Source organism: Mus musculus, chromosome 5 (assembly GCF_000001635.26).
Source record: "Mus musculus strain C57BL/6J chromosome 5, GRCm38.p6 C57BL/6J".
NCBI classification, from domain to species: Eukaryota; Metazoa; Chordata; class Mammalia; order Rodentia; family Muridae; genus Mus; species Mus musculus.
Window position 1 is genome coordinate 150445045 of NC_000071.6, and position 19085 is coordinate 150464129.

Sequence of the window (19085 nt, forward strand, 5' to 3'; positions counted from 1 at the left end):
ACCCTAAGCACACTGTGGTGATTGACAGGGGTGTGGGAAAGCCTGGGTACTTCTCCAATGGCTAGGGGTTCTGTTTCCCACCCTAAGCACACTGTGGTGATTGACAGGGGTGTGGGAAAGCCTGGGTACTTCTCCAATGGCTAGGGGTTCTGTTTCCCGCCCTAAGCACACTGTGGTGATTGACAGGGGTGTGGGAAAGCCTGGGTACTTCTCCAATGGCTAGGGGTTCTGTTTCCCGCCCTAAGCACACTGTGGTGATTGACAGGGGTGTGGGAAAGCCTGGGTACTTCTCCAATGGCTAGGGGTCCTGTTTCCGGTCCTAAGCACACTGTGGTGATTGACAGGGGTGTGGGAAAGCCTGGGGACTTCTCCAATGGCTAGGGGTTCTGTTTCCGGTCCTAAGCACTCTGTGGTGATTGACAGGGGTGTGGGAAAGCCTGGGTACTTCTCCAATGGCTAGGGGTTCTGTTTCCCGCCCTAAGCACACTGTGGTGATTGACAGGGGTGTGGGAAAGCCTGGGGACTTCTCCAATGGCTAGGGGTCCTGTTTCCGGTCCTAAGCACACTGTGGTGATTGACAGGGGTGTGGGAAAGCCTGGGGACTTCTCCAATGGCTAGGGGTTCTGTTTCCCGCCCTAAGCACACTGTGGTGATTGACAGGGGTGTGGGGAAGCCTGGGTACTTCTGGACAGTTGCTAGAGCTGACTGGCTGCTCTTTGCCTCCCGCAGTTGCTGGAGAAAGGCCTCCCCAGCATGCAGCAGCCGCTCCTGCAGGTCATCTACAGTCTACTCAGCTACATGGACCTCTCTGTCGTTCCTGTCAAGCAGTTTAACATGGAAGTCCTGAAGACCATTGAAAAATACGTACAGGTAAGCAAGCACTGGGTCGATCCACTCATTAGTCCAAGCTAACGCCATCCGGCAGGGGACCACACGTCCTTCCTCCATATCCCTGACACACCACCAACAGACAAGCTGCTTGTTGGCTACACCCTGAGTGGCATTTTTAGAAGAAAGACAGAAAAACGACCTCTTTTCTGCCTTGCTTCAAGGGCAGAGCTTTCTTGTGGGCACACGGGCTGAGGATTAGTAGCTCCTACCTTGGTGAAACAGTCGGGGAATGTCCGGCATTAGTGTCTTATTTCAGACAGACCTTCGAGAAAGACAATGTGCACATGCCCAGTTCCAGGCCTGCTTGCTGCTTTGGAATTTAGAAACTTAAGGCTGAAAATACTCCAAAAAACAACCAATGAATCAGAGAAATAAATGAAGAAGAATAACAAAGCGTGAATAAATGATAAGAGCATAATAGCTTGTTATGCTTGCTTCTGCGTCTGTATATATGTTAGCATTTCTATAACAAGCAGCCCTTCAAATATTAATAAAAATGGCCAGTGCACACCTTTAATCTCAGTACTTGGGGGACAGAGACAGGTGGCTCTCTGTGAATTCATGACTAGCCTGGTCTACAAAGTTAATTCCCAGACAGCCAGGGCTATACAGAAAAACCCTGTCTCAAAAAAAGAAAGCAAATATAATATATATGCAAAAAGTCCAGACATGGAAGGAGAGACACAGGGATCTCTGTGAGTTTGAGGACAGCTTAATCTACATAATGAATTCCAGGCCAGGCCAGAACTTGTCTCAGTAAACTAATCAATTAAAATTTATGGTGGCTACTCCGGGAACACCAGGAAAATGATGCCTTAACGGCTCATGTAGGTTTCTTTAAAACCTTGATAATGTCCAGAAACTGTCCACAGTTCGGAGGGCGCTTTCTCCACCATCCTCCCCACAGAGGACATTGATATGAGTGACCTCCGACCGGTGCCAGAAAGCCAATAAGTTTTCTGCCATCCTGTGACCGACCAGAGTCTGATCATAGAACTTCTGGAGCTGCAGGCCCACTTGCAGGGCGAAGCGGCTGCGCCTGCGGCTGCGCGGTACCATTTTGAGGACATTGGCGGGGTGCAGGGGGCTAGGGCTGCGCACGTGCTATCTGTGCAGCCTCACTGCTTGAAGGACTTATCCCCGAGAGGCTGCTGTCAGGATGCCTGGGTCCTTCCTGGCAAGCAGCAGGTAGCAAAGGATGCCGCACTGCATCAGGCCTTGCTTCGGCCGCCCCAGGATCAGACTGATCTTTTGCTCACCTTCAGTCAGTCCCCCCCCCCCCCCAGTGTCCGTGTCACTGCAGGTCTCTTGGCCCTGGAAATCTGTCATGTCCGCCTCGGAGCCTGGGTAACTTTGAACACCTGGTAACTAGTTTGACTCTTCAATGATCCCAACCTCTTTGGTCCCCAGTAAAGACGGTTGAAACACAAGTGCTACTGAGGACTTGGGGACCCAGTTCAGAGAGGGGGAGTTTCTTTCTGCTTCTTCCCTGGATGTAAACATAAGACACCTCCTCTGCAGAAATAAACTTGCTTTATGAAGAAAAAAATTAAAATTTATACACACACGGGGCTGGAGAGATGGCTCAGCGGTTAAAAGCATTGACTGCTCTTCAGTTCCCAGCAACCACATGGTGGCTCACAACCACCCATAATGAGATCTGACGCTGTCTTCTGGTGCATCTGAAGAGAGCAATGGTGTACTCATATACATAAAATAAGTAAATCTTTAAAAGAAATTTATACACACACACACACACACACACTAACTAACCAGTGTCTGGACCAAGATGTCAGCTAGTAGACATAGAGATGTCCTTTGAACCTGGCTCAGAGGCACTGGGCTTCTTGCACTGGGCCAGCATCCACCCAGCAGCACACAGGGTCAGCATCAGCAAACTCCCAGAGACCACCTCTTTAAAGCCCTGTCCTGAGACTACATCAGAAAAACAGATGAAGACCTGCATCCTGAAAGCTAATCTGTTCTGTGCAGCCACACGGATGGAAGGGGGTCCAGATTCTACCTCCCTGGGGTCAGCGCATGCCACACCCAGCAGTGGAGGCATCTGTTTCTCTCTCCTGTGGCATCTTAACCCTTCCTTCTAAGAGATGTACTCAGTGCATCAGGCCCAGATGTCAAGGGCAAACACTGGATTTTTCTTCTGGTTAATCACATTGACAAAACCATATAGTGTTCATTTTAGACAATGTTTTCCAGAAATTATTTAATGTAAATTTTAATTTCTAAGGTTTTTTTTTCCCCTCCACCTCATTTATCAAGAGCTAATGGGAATTGTGTCCTCGGTGTGCATTCATTCACAGGTTAGTACCCACAGGAGGAGGGGCCAGTTCAGAGCACATAGCCTGTTTCCTTGGGATATTAAGATGCTCACTTTGGAGAGAGATGGCTCAGGGATTAAGAGCACTGGCTGCTCTTGCAGAAAACCCAAGTTCAAGTTCCAGCACCCACATGGTGATTTACACCTGCCTGTAACCCCATTGCAGAGGAATCCAGTGCCTGTTTTTGGCCTTCAAAGGTTCAAGTACATGGTACATACAAAATAATATAGGTGCATGTACATGCACATACATACATACATACATACATACATACATACATACATACATGAGGAGGATGTACTGTGAGGTGGAGAGAGATCAGTAATCCCAGTGAAGAAGAGAGAGAGCAGCAGCAAGACCCAGGGAAACCGAGAGACCGAGAAGACAGGACCCGGAGACAATGGATTCTGCCCGTGAATGATCAGTGCTCGCCCGTGCAAGTGAAGCTTTTCTCCTTTTGTCAGCATAAGCTTGCAGGCTGGAGAGGTGGCTCAGTGGGTAAGGGCACTGACTGCTCCTCCAGAGGTCCTGGGTTCAAATCCCAGCAACCACATGGTGGCTTACAACCATCTGTCATGGAATCTGATGCCCTCTTCTGGTGTGTGTCTGAAGACAGCTACTGTGTACTCGATATACATAAAATAAATAAATAAATATTTTTTAAAAAATAATAATACCTTGCAATTTTTAACTAAGTCAGTTGTTCCCAACATGTGGGCTCCCATTGGGGCACGAATAACCCTTTCACAGGGGCCACCTAAGGCCATCAGAAAATATATATTGACATTACAACTCGTAACAGTAACAAAATTGCAGTTATGAAATAGCAACGAAAATAATGTCCTGACTTTGGGGGTCACCACACATGAGGAGCTGCTAAAGAGCCACAGCGTTAGGTTGAAAACCACTGATTTAAATGACGTCAGTATGGGCACAGCGGGTCTGTATTATCTACTTACTCCCTCAGTGTGGTTCATTTCACTTATGGACACTCTCTGTATACCATTAGTCATTTCCTTACTACAGACTTTCTTTATGTCTTTAAGTCAGTGAGTTCTGACTGGTCATGAGATTGTTAGGTAGTGAGCGTTGGATCTGAAAACACTGGACTCACTATTAACCCTTTGGATGTGTCTCGCCAACAGAGCATTCACTGGAGGGAAGCGTTGAATATCTTGAAGCTGGTTGTCTCTCGATCGGCCAGCCTGGTATTGCCTTCCTACCAACACAGCGACCTCTCCAAGATAGAACTACACCGGGTGTGGACCAGCGCCTCAAAGGAACTGCCGGGCAAGACCCTGGACTTCCACTTCGACATCTCAGAGGTCCTGACCCGCTGTGACTTTTTCTGTAGCCTGAGCATAGGACGCTGAAGGGTAAAAACAGTTGCCTAGAGAGAGGAAGAATTTGTTTGGATCTAAAAACATAGAGACGGTATTAGCCAGTTCATCTGAATTCCTCAGTTCCCAGGGACCCAGAACTGCTCCAGACCAGTAGGACCTTAGGAGCTAGGGACAGAAGGACAGTAGGACCTTAGGAGCTAGGGACAGGAGGTTCTGGTCAGTTTCTGCCACTTCAAGGATCTCTAGTTGAGACCTCGTTGGAGGCAGAATGTAGAAGGTGCTCTCCCGCCTGACCACACACTGTAGGAGCCTCGGAAAGTGAGCGTTATCAAGTATTATTAAGAATACTTTGGCCGGGCGGTGGTGTCGCACTCCTTTAATCCCAGCACTTGGGAGACAGAGGCAGGCAGATCTCTGTGAGTTCGAGGCCAGTCTGATCTACAGAGTGAGTTCCAGGACAGCCAGGGCTACACAGAGAAACCCTGTCTCAAAAAAACCCAAAAAAACCAAACAAACAAAAAGAATACTTTGGCCCTGACATTGTCCATTTGAATAGTTGAAATGGTAGAAATAATTTAGATAAAATTGTCAATAACTGGGAGTACATATTGACGACCAGAGATTGGAGAGAAGGAAATGAATTTTTAATCTTTTATTATTATACGACATTATTGCAAGTTTGGTCTGGTGAGAGAAGCCTGTAATTTCGGCACACAGGAAACAGGGGCTTCAACCCAAAGCCAGCATGGTCTAGAGAGCAAGTTCAAGGCAGGCATACTGGGCTTAGAGAGAGACAGAGAGAAGGAGAGAAAGAGAAAGAGGGAGAGGGAGGGATGGAGGGGGAGACAGAGACACAGAGAGACAGAGACAGACAGAGAAAGAGATGGAGAGAGACAGGCATGCAGACAGACAGACTCAGGGTGGTGGCGAAAAGAGGAGGAAGGGGAAAGAGAATGATTCTTTCAAGCTTAAACATCTGAAAATTGGCTTCGCCTTCTTCACTTTGCTTCTGTCTTCATCGCTAGAGTCTAAAGCATAATGAGGTCATTGCATTGGTTTCTTGCTGACAAGGAGAGTGAGGAGATATTCATTAAGCAAATGGCTCAGAACAAGTACTGAACACCAGGAAAGTGAGCCAGCATTTAACACTGAGTTTTTGTATCTGATCTGGTTCTAATCAGATCTTTGTTTTGTTTTCGTTTTCAAGAAAGGGTTTCTCTGTGTAGCCCTGGCTGTCCTGGAACTCACTCTATAGACCAGGCTGCCCTTGAACTCACAGAGATGCACCTGTCTCTGCCTCCCAAGAGCTGGAATTAAAGGTGTGCCACCTCACCCAGCTTCCACATGATCAGTTTTTAATTATTTCTGGGCTGAGCAAGTTCCTTGTCCTGTAGAAGTGTTGAGATGGGATCGTAATGTCTCTGTATCATTCTTTCTCCAGACTCCAATCATTGGGAGACGGTACGATGAACTCCAGAATTCCTCTGGACGGGATGGGAAGCCTAGGGCCATGGCCGTCACCCGGAGTGCATCCTCTACCTCCTCCGGCTCCAACTCCAATGTCCTTGTTCCTGTGAGCTGGAAAAGACCCCAGTATTCTCAGGTACCACTCCATGTGTGAAACTAATCTCTGCCATTCACCATTGCCCCAATAACGTTGCCAACTAGACCCCGGCCCTTCCAGCAATGGGTCTCACTCATTGACAATCAATCCTTTTATCTGTGGACAGGCCATGGGCTGTTCTGACTCTTGCCTCTTCTCTCATTGGCTCTACCTCTGTTATGGCTTGGGAACAAAATCTGGTCTGGCTTCCCTTTCACATGGCAGCCTTCAGATGTGGAAAGCACTTCTGACCCTTGCCCCCAAACCCATGTCCAAATTTATCCTCCAAACACCATGTCCGATAAAGAGAAGCCAGGGCCACACACTCAAAGAGCCTTCCAGAAATTCTCCTCAGAGCATAAACTTTAAGCATAGTTGACATGAATGTGCCAAACTTTGCAAAGACAGCAGAAGGAACTACCAGAATTCTCTGTGTCTAGTTATCACAGCCTGGGACTGGGTACATCCTGAGGGTAACTGCCGTAGTATTGATGCCCCGTGGCTGTCAGGTAAAATGCCTTGCCTGCATTGTTCTGAAGTATTTTAGTGGCATGTGCCAGACACTCACTGGAAAGTTATTTTAAGTGGAAAAGGAATTTATTACGCCATCCGTGTTAGTATTGTGCAAAAGATTCAAAATACCTGAGGAGTTGGGTTAATAAAGGTTGAATTGGCTCATGAGTCGTGCTGCCCCCTCCAAGAGCCCACTCCCAATAACCTAGCTTCCTCCCGCTAGGCTCCACCTCCTGCGGAGCTGCCCTCTCCCAATAGCACTGCAGGCTGCTGACTAAGCCTCAGCACACGGGCTTTTTATAAAAACTAAAGACCAGGATGGCAAAAGCATTTGTCTTGGCTGTAAGCACAGCTGTGCCCTAGTGCCCAGATGTTAGGATCCAGAGCCTTGAATTCCCTCTCCTTACTGCCCCACCTCCTTCCCTTCCCAAGGTCATGACCCCTGCTGAGACCTTTGATAGCTCTATTCTCAGAGAGACCCTTTTTCTAGGGAGCTGCAGCAAATTCTAATGATTCCAGATTTTTATGGTTTGGGGTTCTGATGATTTCATGCTGGAGACCCAACCTCTTCTGACATCCACAGTAGCCCCAGGAGAGGAGCTTTTGGTTAGATTGATTTGTTTTTTAACTCTGTATGTATGAGTTGCTGTGCCTGCATGTGTGTATCTGTGCACCATATGCATGCATTACCTACAGAAGCCAGGAGAGGGCATCAGATCCCCCTGGAATTGAACTTACAGATAGTTGTGAGCTGCCATGTGGGTGCTGGGAATTGAACCCAGGTCCTCTGCAAGAGTAACAAGTACTCTTAACTGCTAAGCTATCTCTCCAGCCCAGAAGAAGAAACTTGCACAGTGTTTGAAAGTGGCAGCAAAGAGACCTTCCCAGAATAGAAAGCAAGCCTAAGTTATCGGAAGTAGGCCATGTGGGTACTGGGCAAGTCCAATACTGTGTCTGCACACCACACAGCTCACTGTCATCTCCAGCCTGCCACAGAACCTAGTGACACAGCACAGTGGCTGATGGCCACAGTCATGGTGAGGAAGGAGAAGAGGAAAGTTCTGCCCTGTGCCTTGTTGCACTGATTTCAGAATTAGAGAATGAGACTAAGAGCTAGGGAAATATCTGGGAAATCTGCCATCCTTCAGCAGGAATGTCTGCCTGCCTAGCTTTGAAATGACCCCATAGTGACTAATTCTCTAAGTTGGGATGAAAGATGCACTGAGCCAAGTTCCATAAAGAAAATCTTAAGCCAGGAGTAGTGGTGCATGCCTTTAATCCTAGAGGCAGAAGCAGGCAGATCTGTGAGTTCCAGGACAGCCCTGCCTCAAAGAGGAGGGAAGGAGGAGGAAGAAGATCTTAGGGTAAAGAGCACCCTCCAGAACTTTCCATCTAACAAAGCAAAATCAGATAAAAGGGATCCACATGATTGCTTTGTGACCGGTTCTTAAGTACATTAACAACTCTAGGTTCACGTTATCTCTTGATTCTAGGAGAGACTCCATACATAAGAGGAAAAGAAACTTTTTGAAGAAAACCAAAGGGATTTAAATCTACTCAGTTTTAACTCTACCATGCTTTATGAGTAACTGAGAGCTTTCAGTGCACAGACAGTTATCTCACTAGAGCCAGGAAATGCTTGTTCTGTAACAAAATAGATTTATTTCTGATGGACGGAAAGCCAAGCCTTCCTGAAACCAAAAGCTCTTCCACACAGGAAGAGATCTCAAGGGAACTCTTGGATGGGTATGGAAAGGTCTAGAACTTGATTTTCATAGAGCACACATACTCCCTAAATAACAGGTCTGCCCTATATGGTTCACAGTCACTTTAAAATAAACAAATAATATTCATTTTATTATTGTGAGCTGAAGAGATGGCTCAGCAGTTAAGAGCACCGGTTGCTACAGGGGCCCTGGATTCCCATGCACCCACGTGTCAGCTCAGAACCATCTGGCGCCCTCTGCTGGCCTCTTCAACCATCGCACACATGTGGTGCACATACATACATGCAGACAAAACCCTTTTACCCACAAAATAAAAATTGTTTAATAAATAAATAAAAAGAGGGTCCTCCTCTGTGCTAAGAGCTTTTGCCTGGAGGGCCTGCCTCTGTGCTAAGAGCATTTGCCTGGCATGCATTGCACCCTAGATTTTACTCCTCAGTACCACAAAAAATTTTTTTTCATTTTTTAAAACTTTATTTACTTGAGGGATTATCTTTACCAGCTGAGCCATCTAGTCAGCCCAAATAGGGGTTTACGTAACTATACTGTATAGTTTTACATCATCAGAGAGGAAGGAACCTAATCAAGAGAATGCATCAGGAAGATCAGGCTACAAACAAGCCTGGAGGCCATTTTCTTCATTAGTGGTCAGAGGGGAAGGACCCAGCCCATTGTGGGCGGAGCCATCAGGAGATGGTGGTCCTGGGTTCTATAAGGAAGCAGGGTGACCAAGCAAACCATGGGGAGCCAGTAAGCAGCACCCTCCATGGCTTCTGCATCAGTTCCTGCCTCCAGGTTCCTGCCCGGTTTTAGTTCCTGTCCCGACTTCGGCCAGTGATGGACTTTGATCTGGAGATGTAAGCCAGACAAACCCTCCCCCCCCCACTTGCTTTTTGGTCATGCTGTTTCCTCAAAGCAATAAAAAATCCTAGCTATAGCAACTGCCATTCACTCTCTGTGGCCAGAACCTGTGTATATGACGGCAGATTTGCTCATGGGACCCAGAATGAAAACCTCCCCTGTGTTTTCCGTCTTCCAGAAAAGAACGAAAGAGAAGCTAGTGCACGTCCTCTCTCTGTGCGGCCAGGAAGTCGGACTAAGCAAAAACCCGTCGGTAAGTTCCCTCCTGCGCCACGGCTATTGTGGCATCGTATTGCTTCTGCCTTTGGACTTCTCTGTCATTGGTGTTGAAGACTCTAGTATGGCTGACAGGTCTGATAGGCGCCATCTGCATTCAGCTCCCACTTTCATCCTTCTCACACCATGAATTGTGATCTCAGAGACAAGGGAAGACCTCACTGCACACGCACACACACACGCACACACACACATGAACCTGTCTGTCACATCACCAAACATTCCTCTCCGTCTACTCTGTGAACAGATGAAATATTGGAGACCCATCAAGACTTGCCAACGTGTCAACTGGCTACTCCTTTCAGCTGGGAAAGCTAAACTGGGTTTCTGTTTAAGTCACCTTTGTCGTATGACTTCAGTATCTGAGGGCTGCGCCCATGGCTTTGCTCAGTGCACCATGGCCCACAGCAGAGAGAAACCAGAGCCACTCTGGTTTCTGCCATTCTGAATGGCTGGCCAGGGCTGTTGGGGCAGCTAAATCCACACTAGCCCTATACTCTCTGGCCACAATGTTTGCATTTGCCCGTAGTGGACCCTAGTCATTAAAGCAGCGCTTACCAGGAAAGGCGCCTCCCTGGAGGTAATCAGACCAGGCTGACGGCTCCACAACTCTCCATTTGATTGTCTCGCACACTCTTTGTGATCCCCATGTGTGTCGTGTTGCATACATACACACACACACAGAAAACAGGTGAAGTGTTCCCTATCTGCAGTGCCTGGGAATGGGTGCTTCCAGCTACAGTGGATTTTAGATTTGGGTAAATTTGAGATAGAACTGACCCAGTGATCACCCCTCAAAATCGTGGAACTTTCATCTTTAAAAGTTTCAGTCTTGCCAGGTGGTGGTGGTGGTGGCAGCACAGGCCTTTAATCCTAGCACTCAGGAGGCAGAGCAAGGCAGATTCTGTGAGTTCCAGGACAGCCAGGGGGCTACACAAGGAGAAACCCTGTCTCAGGGGGAAAAAAAATAGAATTGTAGCTGTAATCCAGGTGTGGTGGCACATGCCTTTAACTCCAGCACTTGGGATGCAAAGGCAGGTGGACCTCTGTGAGCTCAAGGCCAGCCTGGTCTGCAGAGTGACTTCCAAGACAACCCCTGTCTTAGTAAGTTAATTAATTAATTAATAATGAAAGTTTCAGATTTAAAACATTTTAAGATTTGGGGTTTTCAGATCTGAGATGCTTAATCTACCATCCACAACACAAGGCTATCTCTTTAACAAGTCTTTTTTTTTTTAAGCTGTATTTATTATTATATGTAAGTACAGTGTAGCTGTCTTCAGACATACCAGAAGAGGGCATCGGATCCCATTACAGATGGTTGTGAGCCACCATGTGGTTGCAGGGATTTGAACTCAGGACCTTCAGTAGAGCAGTCAGTGCTCTTAACCACCAAGCCATCTCTCCAGCTCCAAAGCTATCTTTATACACTAGAAAAAGAAAAAACGTTCATACCTACTCATTCTTTTTACCTTGGAAAGATATTTGTAATATTTCTGTTCTTATAATATCGTGCCCACTTTAAAGGAACAAGAGAACATTATAATGGTTATGTAAAGTGTCAACACAGACTATAGCTCTCCCCTCAAAAGAATTAAGACAGTTTCTTCTTAAGCTCTTGAGCCACATTTTAGTGGCCATGGCCTGGGAACACAGATTCAGGTTGACCTGACTGATGTGTTCCACCATGGAAGGTTTAGAACTTACGACATTTACCAAATGCACCGTAGAAGACTGAAGACAGGCATGTGACCCCATAGGTGGGAAAATCCCTGCCGCTGGATGTCAATCTGATAACATTCTTACCTTGGGCAGGCCTGCTAAGAATATGTTTCAAAGTTTTGACTTATTAATCAAAGGGTGAACAAAGAATAGGCATTAAGAAGACAGATTAAGGTGCACACCTTTAATCCCAGCACTCAGGAGGCAGAGGCAGGCAGATCTCTGAGTCTGAGACCACCCTGGTCTATAGAACAAGTCCCAAGACAACCAGGGCTACATAGAGAAACCCTCTTCCAAACAAAAAACAGAAACAAGAAAAACAATAACAGCAAAGACTAAAAATAGTCCAAGGTGATTTTAGCTCTGGATCGGCAGCATTCTAACCCTCCACAATAATGAGGTTTCATATCTGTATTCAGTTGAGACTGGCTAGCAAAACCTTTGCTGTTTATTAGTTCTTTGGAGTTCTATTAAGTCAGACATGGTGGCTTATACCTCTAAACCTCAGGAGGCTGAGGCAGCCTGGGCTACATAGTGAGTCCAGACCAGCCTGCAAGACGGAATGAGACCTTATCTCAGAAAACAAAAACAGGCCAAATCAACCATTTTTAAGAGGTCTATTAAAATGTCTCAGTAGCCGAGTGTGGGAGCACACAACTTTAACCTCTGCACTTGGTGTTTATGCTTGCTTTTCTGATTTTGCTGGGTCTTGAGCCTGTGTTAATCCCAGCACTTGGGAGGCAGAGGCAAGCCTATCTCTGAGTTTAAGGACTCCCTCTTCTCCACAGAGCATTCCAGGTGACCAGGACACACAGTGAGACCCTGTCTCAAAAAGTTAATTAACAAATTAAAAATAAAATGTCTAAATAAAAAGAACCAAAACATAAAAATTTGGCTTCTCTTTATTAATCCTTCCCGATTCCTGGTTTACCTTTCAAAGGGTTAAATCCTTTGTTCCCGTGGTTTATTTTACAATAATATATCATGACGTCATCCTTTGAAAATTATTTATATACATTTGACGTGTGAAGATAAATGATTTCTAACCTCAGTCAGTTCAAGAAGAGTGGAAAATTTTAGCTGTTCCAGTTTGTCTGCGAACACATGCTTAGTTGTTTTACACACATACACACACACACACACACACACACACACACACACACATATACACGTAGTGTCCCACCATCCCCACTAAGAGATAGCCATTCAACTCTAGAGTACTTTTGTAGTTGTATGAAGTTGAGTGTTTGCTATCCAAAGGCACCTGTCCAACATAAATAATAAAAGAACATTCTAAAAATACCCACTTAAGGAATTAGGTGTGTACTGGAGACACAGTTGTCCAGGGAACCAATGGCCATCGCTCACTGCACAAACAACTGGAGGGCGGTGAGTTTCTCAAAAGAGGCTTCTTTTGATTCGTAGGTGATTTTTTCCTCGTGTGGGGACCTGGATCTTCCGGAGCATCAGACAAGCCTGGTGTCATCCGAGGACGGCCCCCGGGAGCAGGAGAACATGGATGACACCAACAGCGAACAGCAGTTCAGAGTCTTCAGGGACTTCGATTTCCTAGACGTGGAACTGGAGGACGGGGAGGTACGGTGTATTCTCTGTCTCAAACACTCGCTGACCTGCCTAAACGAAAGTGTTGCTTTCTCTACTGGCCACACTCTCTATAGCAAGTTCTCTAGTTAGAAAGTTGTGAACTCCGTTTTGCATCAAGTTCTGCAAAGAACAGCTGCCGCACTGTTGTACAAATCACCCCGCCCTTCCTGTCTGAGCCCGAAGCAAAAGTTGCCAACTTGTTTTTAAATGGCAAAGATCTGAATCGTAATGACTACACAAAGACTGTGTGTGTAGTCTGAGGGAGAATTTTTTTTGTTTTGTTTTTAAATCACAGGAACGCATCATTTCTAAGCCTGGGACCTGGGCAAAATATGCTAACAATTCCATTTCTAATTGATTCAGTCACTTCAAAGCCTGCTGTTGCCACCCCTAGAGATCGGAGCCCTCAGGCTCCTGTATTCCTGTGTTGTGTTTAATGAAATCATTAGTGCTTAGAATGAAATATGAAGCATGAGACAGATCCGCTGTCTTAGCCCTTCGGGGTTGCTTGGTGGTCGGCATTCCAGACATCTGGGGCAGCTGAATTCAAGTCCTGGCAGGCGTGTGCAGATCTGTCTGTTTGGAATGGCAATAATAAGATTCATTGCTGTTATCTGGGGGCCTGGGAGGAGGAGAAGAAACACCTTCGATTGTACAGCTCAGGGCACGTTCCCTGGGAGAAGCAGTGCCTTGCCTCCAGGGAATGAAAATTCAAGATTGTGACATCTAATGCTGCATTGGTCAATTCTGACTTAACTAAATGCACTCTCTGTTCCAACTGCAGCCTTTACAGTTAAAGGCCCAAAGTGAAAGTTGATTATAGCCTGTGGTAGGTAGGCACCTCCTAACTTAACTGTGATCTAATGGGAAAATGAGAGTCTGAGTGGCTGACAGAAAGAATGTGACTTCTGGAAAACCCACTCACTCATGTGTAGTTGAGCCCCAGGTGCCGACTTCTGTTGTCCTCCCAGGTCCAGGTCTGCCCCATGTCTGACCCAGCAGGAGAGATGCAAGTGCATTGCACACTGAGTAAACCCAGACCTAAGAGTGTCAAAGCTCTGGCTAAGGCTGGCAGTGTTAGTCAGTGGTAGAGCATTTGTCTACTATATACTCAAGGCCCTGGGTTGTATCTTCATTGCTACCTCCCCACCCCACCCCCACAAAAGATAGTAAGAGAAAAAAGTACTTCCGGATATTGTGGTACCCACCTTCAACCTGAGCACTGGGGAGGCAGACACCAGCTGATTTCTGAGTTTAAGGCCAGCCTGGCTACAAGTGAGACCCTGTCTCAAGAAACAAAAAAGAAAGAGAAAAAGGAAAACAAAAAACAAAAAAACTGACCCCCAAGGCACGCTTAAATGAATGCCTGCTTAATCTTCTTCTTAAACTGTTCTCAAACCTATTAAGAGGATTTCAGGGGATTCTGGCAACCATAATTAGTGACCAAGAAGGAATTCACTAAATGCAGCGAAGATAGTTTTGAAGTGATAACACAAAACACATCAGTCTGGAGTCCTGAAATGCCTGTGAGCCAGTGCTGCGTGCTCTGCTGAGGTCAGGGCTCCTTGACCGAGCAGCTGACCTAACTCTGGTCTTTGGTTAGAGTTCAAGGTCAGCACCCTCTGCTTTCCAGAAGTTCAACTGACATCAAAGGCAGCATCCTCCTGTCTCAGCCCCAGGATGGTATTACACAGAGTGGCCTGGAAGGCAATTAGACATAATTCCAGAACGGCTAGTTCAGAGGCAGAATACTTATCTAACAAGTCTAACAGGCTTGACTGCCTGACTATCTCAGCCCCAAGAAAAGCAAAACAAACAAACAAACAAACAAACAAACAAAACTGAAGCTGTCCAGGGACAATAAATGATAAATACCAGAATGTATCTTTCATTATCTCTGTATTGTCCTAAGCAACAGCAACTGACAACTGAAAATCACGTAGGTTACTTTATCACCTAAGGTTAGGATGTTAGAGAGCTGAAGAGGAGGCTCAGCAGTTACCAGCACCAGCTGCTCTTCTACAAGACCTGGGTTCGGTTCCCAGCACCCACCCAGTGGCTCACAGCCATCTGTAACTCTCAGGTCCAGGGGATCTGACGCCCTCTTGTGGCTTCTGCAGGCACTGCATGTGAATAGTGTACATCATGTACATCCGTGCAGGCAAAACACTCCATACACAGAAAATGAAATCAGTATTTTCAAAGATTAATATTTGTATAAGGAGCTCAAGAAAATAAGAAAAATGAATCTAAACAAAGTAGTAAAAAAAAGAAAAAGAAAAAGAGTAAACACTTTTGTAATCCCAGGTACTTGAAGGCAGGAGGGTCTCCTGAGCCCAGGAGTTCAAAATTAGCCTAGTCAGCACAGATGACCCTTGTTTCAGAAGTAAAGAAGAAAACCCTTTGAGGAAGCTTTGCAGTTTCTGGACTAAAATAAAAGACACAGAGATGTTGAGAGCACAGTAAAATGAAAGCATTTGAGCCTGAGTCCTCATGACTCAAGGTCTGCCCCTTGGGCCAGTGGGTATAATTAAAAACTTTCGGGGTGAAGAGATGGCTCAGCGGTTAGGAGCACTGACTGCTCTTCCAGGGGTCCTGAGTTCAATTCCCAGCACCCACATGGTGGCTCACAACCATCTGTAATGGGATCCGATGCCCTCTTCTGGTATGTCTGAAGATAGCCACAGTGTGCTCATATACATTAAAAAAAAATACATCTTTAAAAAAAAAAAAAAAACTTCCTGTGGACCTAGCATGAAGGGTCAGATGCCCTGTGCGGGCCATGTGGAGCAGTGTCGGGCATGCAGCTGACATTCTCTGTGCCAGCCATCAGACAATCCCACCAGTGGCAAATAGCTCGTGACAAAGCCAGTGATGTAAACATACTCTGGCTTCTTCGTCAAACATGATTGCCAAAACAAAAACAAAGAAACAAAGTCTCAAGTTAATTTGGGCATCTGAGTAAGCTCTTCGTCACAGCTCTTGCCCTTGGAGTTTGCAGGATCTTTTAAAGGGGCTATATCCCCGCGGTGCTAGATCATGACCGCACTGTTAGCTTTGGAAGTGGGACCAACGGATGCCCCTCTCTGACCCTCTTTTCTCTCCCATGATATTTAAACATTTCCTCACAAACAAGGGTTCAGACATTCTAAATAAATAGGTGTTAAGGAGAACAATGTTGTTGCTGAAGTAGGAAGCTGCTTCCGCACGTGGGCTCCTGACATCACTTCAGCCTCATCTTCTGCCAGGAAGACAAGCAGGAACTCTGAGAGCAAATAGTGATGCTTTTTTCCCTTGGAGTTCAGGCATGTTTTCCTTCTTTTGTAAGAGTTGTGTCTACTGAAGAATATGTTGCTAGCACTGTTGTTGTGTGAAAACTAAAATGCACTGGGGTGTTTTATACATTATATCATTTTAAATAGAACTTTTGTTTGTTTTTCTGTCCATTCAAACTGCTCCCCCAGGAACTTCAGGTAAGACGATGTTACTCTTACTTAATTCTGGTGCACAGGCAGGTGCATTGTATCTTTGTGTAGTTCTATAACAACCGGAGCGCTTCACCTTCCCTCCAGCACGTCTGCCTATCTGTGTGTAGACTTCTTCTTAAGTGTTTGATAGATGAGGGTTTGTTTTTTTTCGGGGGTCGGGGGGAAGGAGGATTGTTTGTTCGTTGTTTTTTGGTTTGGTTTGGTTTTGCCCTGCCCCTCCCCCTTGGCTGCTCTAGTATCGAAATATCTTCTAAAATATAAAAATGCTTTCGTATCCTTAGTTCTGGAAGTTGCATGGTTGCATCTCTTGAGAGGAGATAAGTCTTTGACTGTGGTCTAGGGGTAGGCACCGTACTGCCTCCTATGAATGGGTTTTGTTGCCCTGTAAATGGTGAAGGAAATCAGGCTGAGGATGTACCTAAGTGGTACAGTGTCTAGGTAGCAGGAATTGAGGCCCTGAGTTCCAGCCCCAGTACTCCTGGAAAAACAAAAATCAAAAACAAACAAAACAAAAACCACTTTCTTTTCTAAAAATCCAAAGCTATCGCTCTGTGTCTGGCAACTAGATAAGTTAATTTTCATCCAAACCAGGTGCTCTGCAAGAAAAAAAAAAAAAAATGGCTGATAATGGTGTCTGGGCCCAGGCCTATGACAGTATATCATCTTAAGCAAGCTGACCCATGACCCTATCACTTTAGGACTCACTTAAGTAGCTTTATTTGGAAAAATGTATTTGATTATTTATTTATTTGTTTGTTTATCTATTTATTTAATTTTGGCTAGGGGTAGAGCTTAATAGGATATTGTTTTGTTTTTTTGTTTTTGTTTTTGTTTTTTGGTTTTTCGAGACAGGGTTTCTCTGTGTAGCCCTGGCTGTCCTGGAACTCACTTTGTAGACCAGGCTGGCCTCGAACTCAGAAATCCGCCTGCCTCTGCCTCCCGAGTGCTGGGACTAAAGGCGTGCACCACCACACCCGGCTCAGGAGATTATTTCCTTATCATGCACAAAGACCTGGTTCAATTGCTGGCTCTCTAACAATAACATTTTTAAACACAGTTTCGTTTTAAATAATTTCAAGAATATTATCTTTGACACTTCAAGGGTATTTGTCAATATTCTGCTATCTCGGGATAAACTCTGGGTGTTATGTTTAAATTTGACAGCTATATGTGCAAATGGTCCATCTGGAAATAGCTGCTCTGTATTTTCACACACACACAATCTGGCATCATGAATCAACAGGGTTTTGGCTTTTTACCTTGTATGTGACCTAAGGCACATGGTGGGCATCTGGTGCAGAGGCAGGATGGGTGGCTCCAACCGAGGGTAGTCAGTGCTATGCTGAGAAAGCTGAGCTTGGAGCTAGAAAGATAGCTCAGTGGCTGCTCTTGCAGGGTACCCAAGAGCACCTACAGGGCGGCTCCAGTTCCTGGAGATCTTACACCCTCTTCTGACCTCCCCTGGATAGCACACACATGGCGCCCAGGCACACATGTAGATGGAACATTCATACACATAAAACAAGAATAATTTTTTTAAAAAAACTAAACTGACTTTTACACACTATAGACTTTATTGTGTATGCTAGAATCTGAATCCAAGAACCGTTAGCAATGATAATCACGCTTTTGCTTCTCTTGTTCTTTCCCTGTTTCTCTTCCCCCTTCTCTCCATTCTCTCTCTCTCTTTCTCTCTCTCTCTCTCTCTCTCTCTCTCTCTCTCACATACACACATACACTTGCTCATGGCCGGCCTCTACTCTCTCTCTCCCCCCTCCCTCTGCCTCTCTCTGCCTGCACTGCCCTCTTAACTCCCCTCCCCGTGCCCTGAATAAACTCTGTTCTATACTTAAAAAAAAACAAAACAAACAACAATGCTAATCACATGTTCTAGCTTTACCCATAGTCCTTACCGAGAGCTACACCCCTCAGCTACCACAAGGGAAATAATTTCAACAGCTTTGCCTGGAATAGACCGGTCACATCCTCTATGGAGATGGATATTACCTGTGCCTCCCAGTTCTCATGCCCAGTGGGTTCAGTTTCCCCCACATCGACAAGAGCATCTGTGCCCAGTATAGCAGCCTCTGACCTGTCATACCTCTGGGATGCTGCAGGCTCCATCAATGGAGGAGACCTCCAGAGCTGTGGCTTGTGGGAGCCTTCCCAAACTCATCTGTTCATTTGGCACAAGAAAAATTGTTGTTGTCAGTCTATGTTTACAGACTTCTCACATTCTTTATTTTCCTTATTTCCATTCCCCTCCTTTTGTTGTTGTTTTGTTTTGTTTTTACAAATTACATTTCTTTTTCCTTTTAGGACCTTTTGGTCTTTACTTTTTTTTTTTTTTCCATATTCCTACTGCAGTGGTTACGTTAAAGAATTAACTGTTCCCACTAGGAAGAAACCCAAATTATTCAGTAGTAAGTTCTTACAGCCATCTGCGGGAAACAGGTACAGGTGGAGTTTCCTTATGCAGAATGCTTGGGACTAGACATGTTTCGGATTTGAGTGGTTTTATTTATTTGGAAATATTTGCATATGCATAATATACACACAGTTTCTTGGGGATGAGCCTCGAGTCTAAATGCTAAATTGACTTTTATTTCCTCTGCATTTAGCCTGATGGTAATTTCATACAGCATTTTTAGGGGGGCTGGGTTTTGACTGTCAGCTGTACCATGGAATTTTCCACTTGGGACCTCCATTGATGGCCC

General features: G+C 45.6%; 1 protein-coding gene and 1 pseudogene across 11 annotated transcripts in view; both read left to right on the forward strand.

Annotated features, from left to right (window-relative positions):
- Fry (FRY microtubule binding protein) overlaps nucleotides 1-19085 on the forward strand; it is a 379136-nt gene that overhangs the window by 326427 nt on the left and 33624 nt on the right. For 7 of the 11 annotated variants that reach the window (XM_006504932.3, XM_006504933.3, XM_030254574.1 and 4 more), the window contains 6 exons: nucleotides 730-870; nucleotides 4376-4555; nucleotides 6015-6176; nucleotides 9456-9530; nucleotides 12701-12871; nucleotides 16345-16353. In XM_006504932.3, the coding sequence (XP_006504995.1) occupies nucleotides 730-870; nucleotides 4376-4555; nucleotides 6015-6176; nucleotides 9456-9530; nucleotides 12701-12871; nucleotides 16345-16353 (738 nt within the window). Of the gene's footprint in view, nucleotides 1-729; nucleotides 871-4375; nucleotides 4556-6014; nucleotides 6177-9455; nucleotides 9531-12700; nucleotides 12876-16344; nucleotides 16354-19085 lie in introns of all 11 variants that reach the window. The other 4 variants (XM_006504927.2, XM_006504929.2, NM_172887.2 and 1 more) reach the window with 2 other exon arrangements.
- On the forward strand, nucleotides 1673-2435 carry Gm18753 (predicted gene, 18753; annotated as a pseudogene).